We start from the raw sequence: 15,800 nt of genomic DNA on the forward strand, positions 1-15,800 counted from the left end.
AGAGAGAGAGAGAGAGAGAGAGAGACCTGTCAGGTATCTCAAAATAAATCCTGTAGCAATCTTCCCACAACCTGACTGCTGCCACCACCCAAAACCAGGTTTCTCTGTATTAAGCCTGTTCTTTCAGACGTTAGCAGAGGGCACTGAGGCCTCCTCCAGCTAACACATGAGGCATAGCCCAAGCCTTCCAGTACCCAGTCCTATGTAGGTCACTGCACCTTTCTGGTGTCCACATGGAAGGATTTCAGATGCACTGTCAGAGAAATGAAAGACAGGAATCTAATCAAGGAATGCTGACCATCGGGCCACCACACAATGAAGTCTGTACACTCAGAAAGTTCAAAAGATTGAAAAAGTTGCCCAGGGCTAAGCTAGCACGTCCTACCACACTCTCTCACTATAGGGTCCTTACCTGGAAGACATGCTCACGGAGGGTATGGTGCTCATGGAGGGCGTGGTGCTCACTCCTAGGGTACTGGAATGACAATCCCTCTAAACAACACTCAAGCTTCCTGTTCATTCTTGTAAGCACATTGACCCTGAGTGACTCAGGGTTCACCAAACAAACAAACAAACAAACACTAACATGTCCTTAGGGACACACAAGGAAGAGAAATTGACCACTAAAAAAATACTAAACCCAGGAGGAAGTAGGGCAGCTTGATGATTTAAACCCTTAAAGAGTTCCAAAACCAGAAAAAGAAAAAAAACAAAAAACAAAAACAAAAAAAAAAAAAAAACCAAAAAACTACAAAACAACAACCAAGAAAAGAAACCAGGTACAAAGGTAGGAAATAACTTAAAAACAAACAACAAACAAACAAACACCCACCGCAGAATGTTCTCATGGAATGCAAGTCTAGTAGTTTCCAAAGCTCAACTCTGTCAGCTTAAGGCTTTGATAGATTTGAGTGGGGATGTCTGGGAGAGGAACAGGTTGATGATAAAGCAATACCAAGACCGAGATCAACATCTACTCGAATAATGACTGTCACCCTCTTAAAGGGGACACCTGGCCTGTTGAACAGAAAGGCTTTGAGGTTTGTAGTGAGAACTCAGTTGTGGACATTGAGGAAGGCAAAGTCTTCCGGCTGAGCTTTCAGTAATGGTACTTCCCAGTTTTCAGTAATGGTAGGTCCCAGCTCCACCTTCAGTTTGCTTTCTTTTTCCTGTGCCTTTACCTGTGCAGAGTTCCTTGTTGCTCTGGGAAGCAATACCTCAAGAGGAAGGGCGGGGCATACACCCCACAGGAGCTATTTTGGCTATGAAATAACCAGTCTCCACTCAGTCAACATTTCCCCAGTGATGAATCAATAAGAATGTGTTACCTTAAAAGGATAAATAAATGAAGTACGGAAGAAATCATTAATCAAGAAGATACATTCAGCCTTTTGTGAAGAAGCGCTTACAAGACTTGCCCTCCTTGCTACCAAGGTGCAGCTGTCATGACAGAAGAATCAGAGATACCCAGGAGATTGAAGCATTACATCCCATAGTCAGACAAACAATGCAAGAGGGAGAGATGAGAGGAGGTGCTATTCGGCATGACCTGAGCCACAGGGAGAACGGGCTCAGATTGATGCTTGTAGACAGACTCAGATGCTAACTCACAGACACTGAGTGGACTGGAGAGGGGACAATTACCAGACAATCTGACCCCTTAATAGTCCAACTGAGGTCAATCTCGGTCAACTGCTGCCTGGGAGTCCCTGCACACACACACTCAGCACTCCACTCCTCAACACTCAGTACTTCTATTATCTTAGAGGGCCAAGAGAGCAGTGTGCCTCTCCTCCTATTCCAAGGAAGGTGGGTAACACAGGAGAAAATCTTCCTTGCTAACTATCACTTTACCCAAAGGCTCCTTCTCCCTCTCTGCAGCACGGATCAACTCAAATCCTGATGTCCGGTCTTATACTTGAGAGTCAGATCAAACTCACTCGTTCTGGTCAAGTTTATGTTACTTGGCTTTCCATTACACCTAGAATTCCCCTTTCCTGCTCATACTTTATGTGTTTGATTCAGAGGAGGTGCTGTCTGAGGATGGAGTCTCAAAAGTCTTAGAAGAAGACTATACTTAAAATATGGCACAACTTTTGCCAGACACAGGAAGGGGGTCAAGGTGGGGTGGCCAAAACTGAGTCTGTGCACATACTTTGGCGAACAGTGGGCACCTGGCAATACGAGATGTAAATTCTTGGAGCTAGAGAAATAATGTCTCCTGATTTAACTAGCGAGGAAGAAAAATAAAATCACGTCAGAAGACATAAAGTAGAAGTTAAATTTTCATCAAATGTAAATAAATTTGATAAATACAATTTGGAAGATAAGACTTAAATTCATTAGAAAGGTATCTTGTACGTGCTTCAATATTTGGAAATAAAGAATGTATATGTCCTCATTCTATCTGGAGGAGAGAGAAACAATCCTGAAATCCTGACCTTCTGGAGACGGAAATACATCGCGTTTAACGTGTAACAGAACCAGCTCCCAAAGCAAACCTTACCCATTCTTGCTCATCCTCTTTCAAAGCATCCTGAACCACAATTTTAATGACTATTTATGGGCAAGATTTGTCCTATGGGCTGACAGAAGATGCAACTCAATAAATCAGAACTCTCGTGACAGTACACACTGAAATAAATTAGCCAGCTTCCCTCTAGTCTTCCAAGTTATGCCACATAGAAACTTTCATCCAGATTTGGCAGTTGAAGAAACTAGCCCACAGAAAAGTTACAGTAGGGATCCAAATAGACAGAGCCACTTGGCAGCTGAATGAGTATAGCTCAGACACCCTCACCCCTTCTCTTGCTGTTGAACTTAGACTGCGGTGGCTAATCCCCTGTCCTCACACAGAGCCGCCACTGCTGGAGCATGTGTGTTTTGAACCCGAACTGGCCTCTAGAGATCCCTCTTCATGTTCTCTGTTGTTTTTATTGACTGTCCTGAAGGGAAGCCAGGGTGAGCACAAGTCACCGTGTTACTGACTCCAGTAACTGCAGGATACAACAGTTGCTACTGAAGCCCCAGTATTCTGAGCATCTAAATCCACCAGACACAGCTTGCACACTTTCTGTGAGACAAATGTCATGAACCCTCTGGTGAAGGCCATCCAAAACTCCTTCCCCAATCCCTTGCCGGTTAAACAAAAATACCTTCAGCCTTCAGCCTGTGAGATGCTCTTTTCCAGTTCTTCCACGGAAGTGATAATGTTCCTACACCATCCACAAATGCTGCTTTGGAAGGTTAGTCCTAGGTTTGAAATTTGGAATGGAACTGCTACAGAGTATTAACTCGGGTCTCAACATCGTCATCCCATAGCTGTGGACCACTGTGTCTATGAACACAGTAAAGAAGGCACTTGCGATGTGTAAGTCACATGACAATTTTCCCAGAAAGCCTTCTTTTTCTGAAAGGACCACATGGGACCCAATCTAAGCTCTCTGCCTGAGGCTGTCAATCACCTGAATAAACTATTAATCCCGTCACTTAAATATACAAGAACATACCAGCACAATCAACTTCTCCCGGCCTCCAGACTTGAACCCTGAGACACTCATAACCAACCATAATGAAACCCAGTATTTGCTGTACTGAATCCTTTCTTGCCCCTAAATCAATCTGATAAACACTGTGGGAGGTGAGACAATTGTGTGTAGGCATACGAAGTCAGAAAGTTAGTTATTTACTAAGAAACAATGTCTCTCGGAAGACCTGGGGTTTAGCAAGACTAACTGTTCAGAAAGCCCAGCCACCTTCCCGTCTACACCTCTTCAATGCCAATATTGCTATTACAGCAGACACATTGATTATTATTATTATCATTACTACTACTACTACTACTACTACTACTACTACTACCACTATTAATGTAGGTTCTGGGATCCAAACATTACATTTGCATGGCAAGTACTTTACTGACTACCATGCTTTCTCTTCAGCTTGAAATATTCTGTATATGGCTCATTCAAGAAATACTTTAAGCTCAACAGGTCAGCATCAAGGTGACGGCTGCCCAGCCCTAGCATTGCAATAATAAAGCAGTCACAGACAAAATGGAATCAAGTGGACTTAGCTTCACCTCCGTTAAAACTTTATTTATGGACACTGAAATTTGAATTTCAAAGAAGTTTAACATGCTTCAAAATATTTCTCTTTGATTTTTTTTTCTAAAAATCTTTTTAGAAATGCAAAAACCAATTTTTGTGTGTGTGGGCTGTAGAAAAACAGGAAAAGGGCTGAATTTGGTCCACAGGCTGTGATTGCCAACCCTTGCTCAATGTCAGGACATGCATCCAAATGCCCCCAAGAAAGCATCTCCACCCACTCGAGGACCAGATCCATGTGGCCTCTTGGCACTTGGGTCCTAGGGGCACCCCTATATCCACATCTTCAAAATACGGCTCACTTCTCCAAGGGACACTCAGTAGACTGGATCTCAGGAATAGGTACCGATTGGTATTTACAAGACACCATGTCTTTTCTTTTCCTGTCCTTGACAGTTGTCACACACCTTTAATTTACTGTCAGTAAATTCACAGCACCAGATTTTTTCCATACAAATGACAGGCAAGGTTTCTACACAGACCCTCAACCTCAGCCTTTGCTTGATCTCTGCAAAATGACAGGCATTTGACGGCATCTTGCCGTATATCAAGGAATTACAACCCCATGCTAATAACTTTATTTGTTCAATCCTGGAAAGTAACAGCTTTCAGAGTGCGTACAAGCAGAGGGGGCAGAAATATTCAATATGCAGCCAGTGTCTAAGAGCGAAAACATTTCATAAGCTTCTCCATCACAGTGACATCATGAAACGCTCCTTCACATTGGAATCCAGCCCCCTTCGTTTCTACTTCCAACTGGGAGGCATAAAAATGCTTACCACATGAGGCAAACCACATGTTCAAACAAGGGATTTCATCTTTCTAACAAAAACGCTTTGCTTCCTTGGTGAAGATGGCTGGCCTCATTCACACATCACTTTAGACTAAATTCGTGTTGGAACCCCCCAAACTGTGAGCTGCTACTCAAATCCCCCTATGGTGGTAGAGAAACTAATCATCATAGGTAACAGCTTTCAGGAACCCCCCTCAAAACACACACTCACATATGTGCGTGTGCGCACACACACACACACACACACACACACACACACACACACATTTTAACAGCACATAAAGAACTGGGCCGCCTCAGTGGACAGAGACAAGTACTCATTATCAAACCTAAGACACACAACTCCAAAGCAACAATGTCACTTTATAAGTGACTCAAAAGTTCCTGTCAGGTATGAAGATAACCCTTGTTTTCAAAACAGAGAACTCATTAACCACTGCAAAGTTGTAATGGGAGGAGGGCAGTGTGTGACCCAGATGCTCTGGCAAATGAAGCCAACATTTATTCCTCCCTGTTCCAAAATACTAATGTAGTAGTGAATCAAGTGTCCTGGTTTCCCGGTGTTAAGGCTTCTGGATGAAGACAGTTCAGTTTTAAACACAGGGAAAGCTTGCTGAGACAGCCATGAGAGAAACTTCTAGCTCACATCTTCGGCTCTTAATGCAAGCTATCAGTGTGAACGCCTGACTAGAGGGTGGACGTGGTTCTGCTGTAAAGAAGCAAGATGACTTCTGCTCAGTTTTTTGAGTGAGGACCTTGATGCAAGACTACAGGTAACAAGAACATTCCAGAACACTATCGTAACACTTTAAGTTCTTGTACCAATCTAGTAAACATAAATAATTATACATCAATGAGAGGCAGAAGCTGAACAAAACTTATCACCTGAACCAAAAAAAAAAAAAAATTGTCAACTAAAGTTTCTTTTAGAGTCATGCACAGTTTCCACCAAGTTTCCTGAAGGCAACAGCTTTCTCTCCTGGGCCTGTCTCCTGCTATCACAGGCTGAGTACCACACCCATCCCCAGAAGGATGCTCACTATAATTCCATGGGCATGCACAATAATTCAATAAAATATGGACCCATTCCTTCCCAGGGAATTTATCCTACCAAGCACCTCTATCTGCATTCCTGTGTTAGGCAACTAGTGGGAAAGTGGACCAGACTCACTCAACCCAAAGTCTTAAAGGGTCACCACGTCTCAGATTGTAACTCATTCAGTGGCACCACAGATGCTCCCTGTCCTTAGTTTCCTTCTCTAATATTGCTCTCTGATGCTGTGCTTTCAGGATAACCATCTCGCAACCACAGCGAGCTCTATTGCAATGGAAACAGGGCTTTCTCAGAGCCTTCACCTCAGAAAGACCTACAACACTAACAAATGAAACCAAAAGTTAGTTTTGACACTTCTTGGCTGCTCTGATCGACCAACTTGGAAAACAGATGCAAATGTTAAAACAAAAGCAAAACAAAAAGTACCTTAAGCTTTTGCAAGACTTGGCTGACCCGGCCTGAGGGCTATTACTCAATAAGTAAGTTGTGTTCCCAAATCATAATTCCACAGTACCTTATGTTTCCTAGGTGAGTATAAAATACAGTGATAAACTCAACATCATAATATATTATATCAGAGTCTTGGCTGTAGGTCCTACATATTCATCAAAGAGGCTGCTGATTCAAAAGTAAATATGTTGAAAAATAAATTGGCTTTTTGAATACTGGTGAGAGAAAATAAAAACAGAAACCAAAGCAAAGCTGCAAGGCGCGGTTTCCTACCTTCTTTTTGGAGTGGTTTCTTTCTTCTTCCTTTGTAGCTTTGCTATTTTTCCCAGCACGGGACAACTTCTGGTCCCCAGACTGCTTTATGGTGATCTTGATCTCCGGTGGGCAGATATAGTTCTCCAGGTTTTTGGGGGGTTTCTTAGCTCGCTTTGTAGTCTGAATCTTCAGCTTTAAACTCCCCTCAGTGAAGTTGGCCTCCTTGATGGAGAACTCCTGCTCCTCCAAACCATCTCCGGCCACCCATTTCTCACTGTCTGCATTAGAGTTGCAATCCACATCTCGTCCTGAACCCAATTCATCTTCCTCCTCTGGCTCCATTCGCTCTCCACCCACAGGGATGCTTTTCAAAGGTTCTCCGGAACATCCAGGAGTAGTCGGGGACCTGGACGAGGAGCCCGGAAGGAATTCCGACTCACTCCCTCTCTGCCGGGAGCTGGATAACATTTCCCTGGACTCCATGATAACCCTACAGTCTTCAGGAGTTCTCAGAATGGGAAAGGGATGAAGGCGAGCAGAAAAGATCAAAAAAGAGGACACCCAAAATTCCAAGAATAAAGTAGTCCAGCTGTTGGGTTCAACGTCCCAACAATGGAGATGTGGAGAAGTCCTCAGAAGGGATCAGATCTGCAATTGAGAATCAGAGAGGTAATTGGCTATTGTAGGAAAGAACCAGACCCCAAGATATCCAATGTCAGTTTCCCACATGCCTTCAGTATCAGAAAATCAATTCAAATTGTGCATAACTGAACTGAATTACACCAGCGCATAGGGAAACCATACTGGCTCAGGCCATCAGAACGTATTATTGTTATTTTTTATGGCTTCAAGTCTAATAATAACAGCAAGAGAGGTGAGTCCTCAGCGTGTCACAGCTGGTGGCTTCTTCCATTGAAGCCACAACAGACTCCCTGACTCCAACCACAATGACAGGGCAGTCTGAAAGCTGACACAGGCCTGGGTGACCGTATCTAGGTGACTTGTTTTATCACTTCTCTCTGAGGAAGAGTTTGAAAAATGAGAAGAGCCCCCCTCCCCCCGAAGGACATTCTCCAGTCCACCTCTTGGCTATTCGTCCTCACATGTTATCACATGAATCACTCATTATTGCCAGTATGCAAAGTGTTCTAGTTTTTGTTACTGATGCTATGTCCTGTTTGCTTTGGAGGTTTTGTCTTTTGTTCTGTGAGACAAGGTCTCGTTTTGTAGCCCAGAATGGCCTGGAACTCACTGGGTAGCTTACACTGAACTCTAATTTGAGGCAATACTCCTGACTCTGCTTAACAAATGCTGGGAACACACATGTGAACTACCCACCCTGGAAGCTATAGCTAAAACTTAGGAGTGAGGAACAATGAGAAAACCAAAATATCTCAATAGGCAATCAGGAATAACCCTAGGATTGCTGCAAAACAGACTTTAACATGTTTTAACTAAAGAAATATAAGGTATTTAATCATTCCCATTACTGATGTAAAAGAGCCATTTAAACAATTCCTGACCTCCTCTTTGTTTAGATGAAGGGTCACTATGTCCACACAACAAAAGAGCAAAAGAAAGAGAGGGAAGCAAAATTTCACAATCATTCAAAAGTGTCAAGACTCCCAACTAGCATCTTCCCTCCAAGATGAGAAGAGAAAAATTAAGCTTTCTCCAGATAATCACAGGATGAGCCATCTCTTTAACTCACCCCATCCCTCCATTCCCTAGTTAGACTCTTGATTGCAAAAGCCAAAGGCAAGGCCAGGTGTCCATCTGTAAGAGAAAGCCTACTGTCTGGGAGCTATAGAATTCGCAATATCTTGCTAACTTAGGAATAAAGTTTCATTACTTCTGAGCCTTCCTTCTTACTCCATTGTAGCCAGCAGGGAACAGTCTACACATTGTCTGTTTCCGCCTATAAATTCCACGGTTGAAAGAACAGGTTAGCAAATGTGCGTCCCAAGTGTGCCCCGCTAGGCTTGTGAGGACACACTGAGAACAACCAAGAACTGGAATCTGACAGCGAATGTGTCATTTGGCCCTAAAGCCAGCCTATTCTCAGTCAGTGTGCTGCTGGAAAGTCAGAGGAGGAAAGGGCTTATGTTAGAAACCTCCATACGGGCCATGGATTGCAGAGAAGCCCAGAAACATACTCAGATCCTAGAAATGCCTCAGCCCTGCACACAGGCACGAGTACAAGAAACTTCACTCTGAAGAAAAACCAGTAGTGCATTGCTCTTCTGAAAGTGATGAGCCTGCCCTAGTGAAACCACGAGCACCCTTGCTGAGGCTACCAAGGAAAAGTCTAAAGAGGGACTTGAGGCTCAGGTGATCAACAAGACTGTGTATCTTCCTTTGTTGATGAATTCATTTAGACCACATGACACTTCACTTTAAAAAATAAAATCTGAAGTCTTTATCTTCAGTATACTCATGTTCCTATATTCTTCAAACTTTTTTATTTTCTAAACAGTCACATTTATATGCCTGTGATCCCAAGATCTGGGAAACCTTAGCAAGAAGATCACAAGTGCAAAGCCAGCTTGGCCTACACTGTGAGTTCCAGGACAGCCAGGAGTATATAGAAAGACCCTATCTCAAAACAAACAAAGGTCTTATCAAGTCAACATCCATTGGTTCTATTCTTATCAGGGGTACATACTCCAGCATCACCCTAACATATCAAGATGCCTTAGGACATCCATGTTAATTTCAGGGAGGGTCCAGTAGAGAGTAAGCTTCCATCTGTCTCCAAACACATTGGCAGCCATTTTTTTTTCCTAAAGATAACAGCACCCAAGGTTTATTCCTTTAGGCAGAAATCACTATTATACTTTAATTTCTCAGTAACTACCCACACAATTACCCTCTGGTAAAAGTGCCAATGCTGGATGTAAGATAAGGCACAGACTTCCTCAGATGTGCCTAGCAATCCACGCGGACTTCAAACTGGAGCGGGCAGAAACTGTGTGGAGATGAAAGAAGAAGAAACACCAGCTACAGATGAGCAGACAGGTTCTGAAGTGGGTACATAATTACCAGGAAGAAAGCCTCTCCCATTTGAAAATGGTTTGCTTGAGACTTTCCTATATTTAACTGCATGAGTCAATAATTATTTAGATACTGTAGGAAGAGATCCATAAAAATAAAGATCCAATTCAACAATCGTTTCTCAATTCCTCTAAAGAAGAGCACGGCCTTGATTAGAGATTTGGAAAGCATCTCCCATGAAAGCTACAGTAACAGCGTAAGAAAGCTCCAAGATGAACACAGGTCTTTCTGGGACCTTAGGCAACTATTAAAGAAGAAAGACCCTGGTAGGGGTGAGGCACAGGGTGATAAACCACTTGTTAACCTGTCTGTCCCACAAGCAAGAGAATGTGAATTAAGGTCTCAGGAACCCACTCCAGTACAGATGGCTTGCTTGTCCTTTAGACTCAGAAGGTATAGTTGGAAGTCCCAGGAGCAAGCTGACTACGGAGACCAATGATATCCAAGTCAGGTTCCCACAGTTGTGTGTAGGTGGGAATTCATGCATGTGGTTGAGTGCATGCAAGCACAGCACACACAGCACACCACACACACACACACACATGACTTTCTGCATGCTACACTTAACTACACCATGAAGAATAGAAAAAGAAAAAAAGAGGGAAAGAAGAGATACAGTAGAGAAAGCAGATAGTGGAATCCAAGGCAAAACAGGAGCCAGGACCATGTGGGATGATTCTAAGGCAAGAGCAAACTGATATGTGACAATGGGTGTGGCACCCAGTGGGACAGGCGAAAATGACAGCAAGTAAAAGGCTACAGCTGGATTGTGAAGCCCTTGAGTGACAGATGAGTGGGTTTGGATTTCATCTTTCAAGTAATGGGAGGTCGCTAGGGAATAAATGCCATCGAAGCCCGGTTTTAGGGCAGTGCGACCCTCATTTCATGCCAGAATTCGGAAACCTAACACTAAACAGAGAGTTGCCCTACTGAACTCTGTGCTTTCTTGAGGATCAGTTAGAGTTTAGGGTGCAGTTGCTTGTTCCTCATAACAAGCACTACAGACAGAATAAGGTTATTACACATAGCCCCAAGCTTCCCAAACATCCGTTCACACCTGCCCCCCTGGTCTCATACTGAGCCTCATCTCAGACCATGTTAGCTACCATGTTAAACCACTGTGTACTCAGCCCCAAGCAGTCCCCACAGAGCTCTCTTTGCACCGACATTTTTGTAGAATCAGTTCTTACGTGGGTGGTCACAGATCTGTGTAATCTTCAGCCTAGGACTGGTCTCTCTAAATGTTTATGCCATGAATAGTAATAATTAAAAAAAGGAACAAGAAAACAATCAGACCCTGGGCTGTATATGGCTCCGTGTCTCCAGTGCAGTACAAGCTGACTCCCACAGCTGTAGGTTACTCCCCACTATGTACATCTCCATCCTAACAACTTTACAAACACTGGGTCACAGCACTTACTAACTGACCAGAGTTCCATTTTGCCCGGCTGTGTAGACTGTCTGTAAGTGTCAGTCTTTGATTGTCTTCTGGTTGTTTGGAGTAAATAAATCCTATTTTTCTAATTCAACAGCAATTCATCCACAGGCTGAGGCCAAGTACAGCTGAATCAGATTCACTTCCACCCTGAGCTGGAGTACTTAGTTTCTAGGTGTTCCTTCTGAATGAAAATGTATTCATCTCTGACAGCTATTCAAAGCTATTCTCCAACATTAGCTTTACCCAACCTAGTCAAGCTCCACCCACGCAGGAAGCTCCAGTCAAATGTCCTGTCTATCCTAGGGATAATAACCCAGACCCTGTGCCCACATCAACCCCATCTCCTTAAAAACCAAAACTAAAAGGGCTTTCAAAAGCAGAACAAAGACACCAAACCTGTCTGTTGACTTCCCCAGCCCACAAAGCCACCGTTCTTCAGTCTACACACACACTGAGTTCTGTGGTGACTGTGGAAATGACTGCCAGTCTTCATGTGAATAGGCCCTGCCAACACACACATGTGAGCACAGCCACACACTCAGAGTTGGGGGAGCCCAGGCACGGTGAAGGCATCTTGACATGCTCCAATTTCTGCAATCCACAGCTGGTTCAGAGAGGCCAGCATGGCGTACACACAATGGATGCTCTGTGCTTGGTCCCCTGCCTCCTGTGCAACACAAGCTGACTCTTCTGGGGCTGCCTGCAGGGCTGTCCATGCTGAGACGCAAGGCTGCTTAGGAGATAAGTCTTCAGCAGGTCCGAAGAGGCAGTAAAGCAAAAGGAGCAGAGTCTTAGGAACGCACAGTGAGACCAGAGAGTGGCGAGGGCGTCTCTACTCTTGGCCCTGGCATTCAAAGGCAGTGAGATGCTAGCCCCTCTAAGTGCCGGATTCTACACTTCCCTCAACTAGGAGCGAGCATTCCCCGGTGTGCGGCTTTAGTATGCGCAGCCATAGGCCTATAGGGACACTTCAAATTGAACAGTTTGAACCCACGGCAGTATTTCTCTAGTGCTCAGGGAAAACCCACGTGGCTGGATGGTGCTTATACTCAGGGGAGTCCTAAACAGTATCCCCCCTCCCTTCCAAAGCTGAAAGATACAGAGACTGTTTTAATGTCTGAAGAATATGCGCCCCTGCTGCCTGGGGAACTCTTACTTATTCCGAGCGTGCAGGAAATGATGTCAGTTCTGAAGCTGCACAGCTGGGCCAGGGTTCCAGTGGCTAGTCCAGCGCCATGGCTTTCCTCTAGTTCCCAGGTACTGTACAGGCTGGGGTTTGAGAGCCAGTTCCTCAAACCTTCTGTTCCACACACTTTCCTCACCAGTGCCTTGACTGCAGGGCGCTCTCCATCTGCATTTGCAACTACCTTTTCTCTGTAAAGCTTTTTAGTCTTTTCATAATAGGTACCCATTGCATTTGAGCCATTCACCATCCAATGCCCAGCACAGCAGCACAGCATCAAACCCAACAGGCATTGAAGAAATGTATGGGACTGACTAGACACATGAAAACCTGACCTTGGCTTCTCAGATTCATCTACCTCTCCTCCTTGGTTGGCTCCCAGAACCCCATCCACATACTGGCTATTGCCACCCTGTCTGATGCTTTCCAAGTTTACAATGCGGCACAAATCAACAAAGCCCTTGGTATATTCAACAGGAGTCAAAAGATATGGTTTATGGGTTTCGTTCTGCCTTTGAGGAACTCTCATGAGACCCCTGTCAATCAGTGGCTCTGCAGCAATATGGAAAAGTGCGTCTTTCTTATCTCCCTCATTGGGGCATCACTTACAAGGACTTGTTGGTAGTTAAACTCTATGCCTCTTATGTTAAAAAGAAGCTTTTCTGAAGGACACCTCACAAGCTTTTAAAGGGTAAACAGTAGGAAACACAACCAAGTTCTCATTCCTCATTCCTACCTGCCTCCACCCTCAGATCTCCCTAGACGTCAGTGCAAAGTCCCACAATATCAGGGACTCTGTCCATGTTTGAGGGTACAAAGTCTTAGCCTGACTATTTAGTTCTCAGGCCTCAATGTAAAAACCAAACAAACAAGCAAAAAAAAAAAAAAAAAAAAAAAAAAAAAAAAAAAAAAAAAAACCTCTTCAGAATATTGGCTGGCACTCGATAAAATGAAAGTCATCAGCAAGGTGTTGCTTTTTTTTTTCTTGGTAGAAAACATGTTTATGATTAGTTTGATTGGGTGTTTTGTTTGGTTTAATATAATGTGATTCTCTCTCTCCTGTAGACATATAGATTATCTCCAGTTCACAAATGTTATTCACAATTATTCCCACAGTTATTTCTTTCCATTTGATGATCGTGGTTTCCAGGTTCTTATGTTTAGTTTAGGATTCTTCTATCCATCTTATTCCCCAACATCTTTTTCTTTCTCTCTCTCCTTCCTTCCTTCCTTCCTTCCTTTCTCATCTCCTGTGTGTTATACATTCTCCACCTATGCTCACTTCCTGCAATTGAAGAAAACCTTCTTCTCGGATTCTAACAAGACAATGTCTGACTTTGAAACTAGGACTCATCAACTACTCATTCTTCTGTGTCTGCTAAAGGCTTCCACAGAAGTCACAGCAGATTCTCCTGAAATTCTGCACACACCAGAATCCTCCTCCAGTCTCTCCAAGGGAAAGACCAACTGAGATCAAATGTCTGTTCTCTGATTTGCTCAAGTCTGGACTGGTCCTATGATCCTGAGAGACATAGCATGCCCTTCCTGGCACTTCCAACATAACTGAGGCCTGGTCACTCAACTTCCTCACTAGACACTAAGAACTTTGAAGGTAACACTCGAGCCTGTGTCAAGTACCATGCTATCCCTAGTGTCAGCCACAGTCCCAACACATAGAGAGAGGCCCTAAGTTTTCTATGCAGTGAATGTTGAAGGAATGGCCATGTCGAAGCAAAGCAAAATCAACCAGTCACAATTAGACTTGGAGTCCCCGGTAGCTCTGAGTTATGTTTCTTGAAACTTTTCCTGCTGCCAAAATTCCTGGAATAAATGGTCCATAAACACTGTAAATGGACCCAGTGACCCAACACATACCTGGCTGTCAATCAGTAGGAGCGAAGATAGCCCCACACCACAGTTTGCTGATGCTGCATAGATGTCTGCAGTCCACAGCAAAGGACAAAGCTCCAAGCCAGCAGCTCATACTTAGTGTTCTACACACCTGTGAGGTGCATTCCAAGTCACATTTTACCTCCTCCAAGAAGCACTGTTTGTATTCTGTACACACTTCTTCCAGCAAAAGCTCCTGAACTCCACTGACATGAGGGCTCTGCTCATTTCTACAGGCTTAGCTCTAAGAACAGGGCCAAGTTTCATCTCCATCCAGGAGACTAGCTTTTACGTTTACTCATTGAATACAGTTGCATACACACACACACACACACACACACACACACACACACACACACACACACACACATACCCAAAGAGACAGACCGACAGACAGACAGAAAGACACAGAGATAGAAACAGAGAAACAGAGACAGACAGGCAGGAAGGTGTCTTCTTCTCAATCCCTTGGGTATTTTACCATCAAAGCACTTGACAAACTGCTTCAATATTGTCCATCTTGTCTACACAGGGTCACTGTAATGCAGGAAGAGTGTTGTGAATAGGTCACGCTACACATTTCAGAGCACAGTGAACGTAAGTAAAGATTGTCCAATAGGAGGTGTTCTAAAGCCACACTTCTCCTTGAAAAGAAGAGTCGAAGAAGCAGTAACTGGGGGTCAGAGCATCAGGCCACTTAGCCTCTTTCCCATTAGTAACTGTATTTGGTGAGGCATTTTTAAGCCATTCAAGTCTCATTTGAAAAGTGGGTAATAATCCTACCTCAGGGGCTTCTAGAAGAAGTAATTGCAGATTAAATATTAAATGAGATCATAATTACCTGGGATCACCTTAGTAAATGCTCACATTTTTTTGTTAAACTTGACTTGGTCCCCTGGAATGTGTCAGCCAAGTTATAAATTGGCTAAGTGTTGCCTTCTCTTCTCTAATCCAGAGGAAACCCTGTGGCCCAGGGGTTAGAACCCAGCCTTCTCCACACTCAAACATAATTGTGAGCACAGCCAACAGCTAAGTTTAAACATGCTAACCTGGGCTTTCTACTATTACTTATTGATGGCTTGTCTCACAGAGAAAAAAAAATCACTGGGTTCAATTAGAAAGTCCCTCTATCTTCAGCTGATGAGTAAGGGGAGACCATGAAGTGAGCCTCTTACTACCTTCCAGCCTGGCATTGCTCAGTACCGAACCTTGTTCGCTCCTTATTGCCTCCTGTTTGTTCTCCAGCTCTGACTACATGGGATGAGAGGAGACAAGTCTTGATCAAGGGCTTGAGACTAGGCACACTATTCGTTAACAGTTCTGATTTTAGCTACCTTCTCACAATGACACAATAGCATGAGTCTTGGGCATTGGTTTCTGGGACCCATCCCCAAGTTTGCATACTCAGTCTCAGCTATAGGGTCCTACTTAATGTCAACAACAGAATGCATGTGTGGTGGTCCCATATAACTATTATGTAGCTGAAAATGTATCACTTAGCAAAAAAAAAATGCATCACCTAGCAAAAATGTATCACCTAGTAAAAAATGTATCACCTAGTAAAAAATGTATCACCT

At 43.7% G+C, this 15,800-nt stretch overlaps 1 protein-coding gene across 2 annotated transcripts in view; it reads right to left on the reverse strand.

Annotated features, from left to right (window-relative positions):
- Positions 1-7,141, reverse strand: part of SETBP1 (SET binding protein 1) — a gene marked incomplete at both ends in the record, with an annotated part of 309,623 nt that extends 302,482 nt beyond the window's left edge. For both annotated transcript variants that reach the window (XM_080919811.1, XM_080919810.1), the window contains one exon: positions 6,677-7,141. In XM_080919811.1, the coding sequence (XP_080775937.1) occupies positions 6,677-7,141 (465 nt within the window). The remainder of the gene's footprint in view (positions 1-6,676) is intronic.
- Between the last annotated feature and the right edge of the window lie 8,659 nt (positions 7,142-15,800).

Source organism: Micromys minutus, assembly GCF_963924665.1.
Source record: "Micromys minutus genome assembly, chromosome: 8".
In the NCBI taxonomy this organism is placed as follows: Eukaryota; Metazoa; Chordata; class Mammalia; order Rodentia; family Muridae; genus Micromys; species Micromys minutus.